The sequence below is a fragment of the Lupinus angustifolius genome, chromosome LG15 (genome assembly GCF_001865875.1).
Source record: "Lupinus angustifolius cultivar Tanjil chromosome LG15, LupAngTanjil_v1.0, whole genome shotgun sequence".
Classification (NCBI taxonomy): Eukaryota; Viridiplantae; Streptophyta; class Magnoliopsida; order Fabales; family Fabaceae; genus Lupinus; species Lupinus angustifolius.
The window spans coordinates 19,986,337-19,992,894 of NC_032023.1; the positions used below are offsets into that span (position 1 = coordinate 19,986,337).

A 6,558-nucleotide genomic window follows, 5' to 3' on the forward strand; every position below is an offset into this window, starting at 1 on the left:
GAGAATCTTTTATTTTTCTCCATTCATTTTTAAAACCCAACTTACAAATGGACGGGTGGAGTTTATTTGTGGATTGACTTTTCAGAGGGTAATGGAGGAAGATAAAGGTTTAGAATCCATGAAATTATATTGTGAAATAGCTTTTAAGACTACAATTTCATTTCCTTCCCGTAAGGAACTTAACTTGCAAAGCATAAAAGCAGCCATATACTTATGACCATGCTAGAGAAGTGGTTACTTTAAAACAAAAGTTCAATATCTTTTAGTTAGATGGAAAACAATAAACCAAGTATTTTAATTAAATCATGTCGAGAAATGTTATCATTATGTTTGAGATATTTGTTGAAATTTTCGTCATAAATTAATATTTTAGTGTGGTAATGATCTAGAAGGAAACTGATGAAAGTGAAGTGATGTAAAAGATAAGAAAAGTCAGTTTGAAGTTTCACCTACATGGATAATATAAAATAAAAAAAAGACAGTAGGGTCAAATAGTAGAAAGACAAGTGGGAAGAAAAGGGAGGGTAATAAGGCACCAGCAAGTTGCCAAATTTAATTATGATGTAACTTCCATTAGTAAGTTTAAAAAATAACTATCAATTCTATGAATACATAATAATTTAGATGTATTTATTAGTTTAATTTAATTGATGACTAGGATATAGAGTATGTTTTAAAAACTTATTCTTAGAATGATTGAATTCTTTCCCTTGTAATTATTATATTACATTTATGTTTGATTCAAGGGGAAACTCATACAGATTTTGCAGGGAGGACTGAGAGGAAACACAATAAGCAATGAGAAAAGATTGATTCACACTTTTAGAAGTAGAAAAAAAAATGGATTATAAATATTATACTTTTTGCCTCGTCACTTAACTAATTAAACTGGCTTGAGAAAATAATATATTTTAGTATTGTTATCATTGCTTTTGCATGATAATTAAGCACAAGAATATATTTGTACTGAAAAAACTAAATATATATTATTCCTTACATTCTAAAACTATTGTTATTTTTGGTCATTTTTCTTCAAATTTTTGGTACTTTTATAAATTTAAGTAGTTGTTAAAGGTCAACTAATTAGAAAGAGAAAAGAAAAGCTAAAACTTTATATGTTAATATGTGTATTTAAACAACCATAGCTTTGAAATGTATGAAATATTTTTTTTTTGTAAATGAAAAGGGTGTCTTGAAAGCCAAAGGCTAATTTTTTGAAGGGCATTAAGCCTTAGTAACTAATTACTTCCTCTTGACACAGATTGAACCAAAAAGACTGTGATCTAAAATATAAATGAAATTTAATTTTTTGTCCTATATTAAAAACATTTGTTTTTAAAAGCACATTTTATTCACTTCAAAATTTTATTCGCAATTCCATCCTTTGATTTTAAAGTTCCATCTCATTAAAAATTATGAAGCGCAAAACATGAAAATTTTAGATGAAGTCAAGAAAAGATTTTTAACAAGGGGAACACCCAAATACGTCACCTTTTTTTATTGAAAAATAACATATTTTCTTACGGTTAATTTAAAATCATCTTACACTATAACATAACTTTAAATTATCATTTGTGTCATTGTTATATATCATTTTTCTTCTTATGATGATGCGATTTTAGGACGATATTAAGGTAATATTGTAGAATGATATAATATTTTACTTCAATAATAAAGTTTATCTTAATTATGTTGTTTACGAGAAAAGTTGCAACGACAACGACACGGTACTGCAATTGGTGATGAATAAATAGCATTTTGTTGGGTGAAGAAGTGTGTGCCCTTTCCTCCAACGACACGCTAACTTCTCTCTTCCACCCACCGCCATGGACCGTTTTCTCCTCTTTCTCATCGCTTCCCTCATCGCCACCGTTTCTGGTGGCCGTGACTTCACAGGAGATGGTGTTCTCCGATTACCTTCCGAAGAAGCTTCCAGGTTCTTCCAAGCACCTGATAGCGACGAGAACGAGGAGGGGACGAGGTGGGCCATTTTAATCGCTGGTTCCAACGGCTACTGGAATTATAGGCACCAGGTACTCATTCTCTTCCGATCATTTTCTTTTATCTTTCGGCTCCGTTTACGAGTTGAGTTTTGGAACGGAATGTAAGTCTTTTCATTCCCTCCATCATCCTCCAAAAAAATTATCCACAAACGGGACCTAAGACATCTCATATTTCATATTTATTATTATTGTGATTAAATTATTTTATTTATTTATTTATTTATTTTCTGTTTTGGTAGGAAATTGAGTTTTTGTCCCTTGTTCTGTTGTTTCATACTTCGTTTTTGTTTTCATGTTCACCGTGTTTTGTGTTTATCATTTTTTATTTCGGTTATCAGCATAGTTTAATATAAATCTTTGGTTTAGATTCTACAATCATATAGATTACTTTTTGAGCAATTGGGTTTTAAAGCTAAATATTGAGTTGTGTTTTGAAACTTGGATGAGGAATATGTTCAATTTGATGTTTTTAAGAAGTCATCGTTAGATGGAATAAAACTCTACCAAATTTTCTGCACCATTACAAAAATTTGTTACTTTTTAAGTTTTAAGGTTTATGTGTATAGATTGATTGGTTTTCATCTCCAATTACTTTATACATTAATTAAAGAAATCATGGTTGCCTTATAGCTAATAGCTTCTTGTGCTGTGTGCAGATCAGAAATTATTGAAACAATTTATTTACTAATGTTGTAGTGCCTGTAGTCATGATGAGCAAAACATGTTCTTGTATCAACAAATGTATATTAGTGTATTTATGTGTTTGCCTTTGAGTTATTAATTTTGGGCAAGAACTTAATGTATGTTTAATATATATTGTTGAACTTATCTTGTATTATAGTTCTCACCAAATACCCAAGCTATTAATTTTAAGTTTTAATCTACCATTTAATTGTTTGGTTAATTTCAATGATGGACTGATGAGCCCGTGGTTACATCAGGCTGATGTTTGTCATGCGTATCAACTACTGAGGAAAGGTGGCCTGAAAGAAGAAAATATTGTTGTTTTTATGTATGACGACATTGCTTTCAGTGAAGAGAATCCACGGCCTGGAGTCATCATTAACAGCCCGCATGGAGATGATGTTTACAAAGGAGTTCCAAAGGTCTGTTATACTAGTTTTTTATATCCCATATTGTGCTTCCGTTTGAGCTTTACAGTCTACTGATTTGGCTTTTGTTACGTTAGGATTACACTGGGGAAGATGTTACTGTTAACAACTTCTTTGCTGCTTTACTTGGGAACAAGTCAGCTCTGACAGGTGGCACAGGGAAGGTTGTGGATAGTGGTCCCAATGATCATATATTTATATATTACAGTGATCATGGGGGTCCAGGGATGCTTGGTTAGTAGCTCTGTACTCTTTTGCATAAACATCCTAATGAAATCGTGGCTTTTGTATGTTGTTTGTATGCGTTTTAGCATGGTATGGGCCTTGTTTTAGAAATTATTAGTGGAAAAAAGTGTTTTACCTGTAGTTTTTTCGGATGGTCATTTGTTTATTTGCCTAGAACATAATTGTCTCAAACTTGAACTTAGTTCTTTCGATTTAGATACTTTCCAATCAAAGCTTTCTTGTTTTTTTGGCCAAGATAAGCATAAAAAACTGAACTTTTAAAATGATAAACTGGAGTTAGGATGATGGTTTAAGAATGAAGTATTTCGAGTTTTATTTTAGTTTTAAAGTGGATATATTATATGTATGATAATCCCGATTCCAAGAGCTCAACGTAACATCTCTGTGGATTGATTTCATGCTATGTTATCTTATACCCTGCTTTGCATCTTCACACGAAGGTGTTTCTGAACACCAATAATACATTCATATGTATGTTTGATGTTATACATAGTCAATCCTAAGTCCGGATAAAATGTGAAGGTTATGTTAGGCAGTCGACAACCAATGTAAAACTTTGTCAAATCTCTATGATAATTTTATTTCTTACGTTAATTTTTTTGGGGTGGGGGATTGCGGATTTCAGGGATGCCTACTAATCCTTACTTATATGCATCTGACCTGATCGAGATTTTAAAGAAGAAACATGCTTCTGGGACGTATAAAAGCCTTGTAAGTTTCCACTAATTATCATTTGCTTTGTGTTCGTATCAATCTTTGTCAATTACTTATTAATTCTTCAAATTTATACAATGATGGTGCAGGTATTTTATCTAGAGGCATGCGAATCTGGTAGTATCTTTGAAGGTCTGCTTCCTGAAGGTCTAAATATCTATGCAACAACGGCTGCAAATGCCGAAGAAAGCAGTTGGGGAACATATTGCCCTGGGGAGTTTCCTAGTCCTCCTCCAGAATATGAAACCTGCCTGGGTGACTTGTACAGTGTTGCTTGGATGGAAGACAGGTATGACCATATGAGCATGCTAAGGAAACTTGTTACCTCGTATTATTAGGTACTTAAAATAATTAATATTGATAAATGTATATTGGGAATTTGGGGTCATAAATAAGATTCATTAAGTGCATTAAGTCAAAAACTATTATGTCTGGAATCGCCCATGAGTCCATGACTGCTGTAGTATGAGCATAATAGCATATCACTATGACAGTTGTATATGCTATTATTTGTACTTTGGGTGATAGCTATCATTTGTACTTTGCCAAACCCTTTTGTTCTAAAAAATATTATATTTTGTTTCATGCACTTGTGCCTTTTTTTGTTTAAAAGAAAGTTGTTTTTTATTTATTTAATGAGTGATGTTGCAAGTTCTTTTATGGACTGATTTTCCCATCTAAAATTTTGAACAGTGACATACACAATTTGCGAGCAGAAACTTTGCACCAACAATACGAGTTGGTAAGACCCTGTTGCTAACTTGGTTGTTTTACATACTCAATTGATATAAACTAAACAGTGTAATTAGATACCTTTGTTGTGGAAGTAGTTCTCTGTTTTTTATAGGTCTAAAATATTATAGGTTAACCATGGTAGAGGATGTGTTTGAATCGTGTGACAGATGTTTCTTACTCTTCTACTCACAGGTTAAACAAAGGACTATGAATGGAAATTCAATATATGGCTCTCACGTGATGCAATATGGTGACATAGGGCTTAGCAAGGATCATCTCTTCCTCTATTTGGGTACAAATCCCGCTAATGATAATTTTACTTTTGTGGATGAAAACTCCTTGAGGCCACCTTCTAAAGCTGTCAACCAACGTGATGCAGATCTTATCCATTTTTGGGATAAGGTATTATATGTTTTACATTATTTATTGAAATAATTGCTTAGTGATGCCTACTTCATGATTTTATTCCCATGCCTTTATAGAAGTTGATTGAGTGGCCAGTATTTCTTTGTTTTCTTGAAATGTCGTCAATAATGTAATTCCAAAACTACAAAAACTGAATGATGCTATCTACTGACACTTATTTTATTTTGTAAGCCATTAATATTTGCTTACTGTATTCTATCTTCTTAACTTCATCTTCACTGTTATTTGCCAGTTCCGCAAAGCTCCTCAGGGTTCCCCTAGGAAAGCTGAAGCTGAGAGACAGATTCTGGAAGTAATGTCTCATAGAATGCACGTAGACAGCACCGTTAAACTTATTGGAAAGCTCTTATTTGGCATCGAGAAGGGTACAGAAGTGATCAGCAGTGTTAGACCTGCTGGGCAACCACTTGTTGATGACTGGAACTGCCTCAAAACATTGGTACTACTTCCCATGATTCACTGTTGAGTTTAATCTCTGATACTGAAAGAATATATAATTGAACTATTGTTTTCTGTTTCTTATTAATTGTCTAGTTCACATATTGTTGAGCTTGCACATGAAATCAGAATTCATTTATCTCTCTTTACTTCGATTTCTGAGAGCAAGTTGAATCTATTGTTGATGCAGGTTAGGACTTTTGAAACACATTGTGGATCCCTGTCTCAGTATGGAATGAAACACATGAGGTCCTTTGCAAACTTCTGCAATGCAGGAATACAGAATGAGCAAATGGCTGAGGCCTCAGCACAAGCATGCACCACTTTTCCTGCCAATCCGTGGAGTTCTCTGCACAGGGGTTTCACTGCATAATTTCTAGAGTGCCCACATTAAAGACCAAGATATAACTGTACCAGCATTATGCTTCATAATTTAGTCAATATAAATATTGGTTATGATATCTTATATATTTGTAAATACAAATGGGGCGCTGGGGGACCTCTTAACATTGTAATTTGCAAACAGATGCTGTAACAAGAGCTTTTTGCTTAAAGGGATAGTGGACCACATGGTGCCTTGGAAGTTGGAAATGTGATATGACAGGGCAGTGGTTATGTATGGCCAATGCTTTGTTTTATTGTAATCTCGTTGTGCTTTTTAAGAATGTATTTGGTAAATTATTTTGCTCTCATTGATAACTAATAAGTTTGTCAGAATATGCACATAACATAATCAAACTATAATTAAAGCGAGTAAAATTGTCTAATGCATATGGGAGAAAATTAGTTATTAGAGATAGTCTACTTCGATAATCAATCTCTACCTCTAGATAAATAAATTTACATTTAATGGTTGGCCAACACCGTACACATCAAAGCATGGG

At 33.2% G+C, this 6,558-nt stretch overlaps 1 protein-coding gene across 1 annotated transcript; it reads left to right on the top strand.

The window, feature by feature from the left end:
• Positions 1,711 to 6,314, top strand: LOC109327911 (vacuolar-processing enzyme-like). Its single transcript, XM_019561080.1, has 9 exons — positions 1,711 to 2,033; positions 2,945 to 3,109; positions 3,193 to 3,349; positions 3,987 to 4,072; positions 4,165 to 4,364; positions 4,769 to 4,817; positions 5,003 to 5,212; positions 5,469 to 5,675; positions 5,865 to 6,314. The coding sequence occupies exons 1-9, from the start codon at positions 1,827 to 1,829 to the stop codon at positions 6,045 to 6,047; spliced, it is 1,464 nt and encodes a 487-aa protein (XP_019416625.1). The 5' UTR covers positions 1,711 to 1,826; the 3' UTR covers positions 6,048 to 6,314.

Bases quoted from the DNA above. Each gene is read 5' to 3' on its own strand.
- LOC109327911 (XM_019561080.1), top strand. From the start codon at position 1,827: ATGGACCGTTTTCTCCTCTTTCTCATCGCTTCCCTCATCGCCACCGTT. The intron at 3,110-3,192 runs GTCTGTTATACT...TTGTTACGTTAG, and splicing joins TTTACAAAGGAGTTCCAAAG to GATTACACTGGGGAAGATGT. The intron at 4,365-4,768 runs GTATGACCATAT...AATTTTGAACAG, and splicing joins GTTGCTTGGATGGAAGACAG to TGACATACACAATTTGCGAG.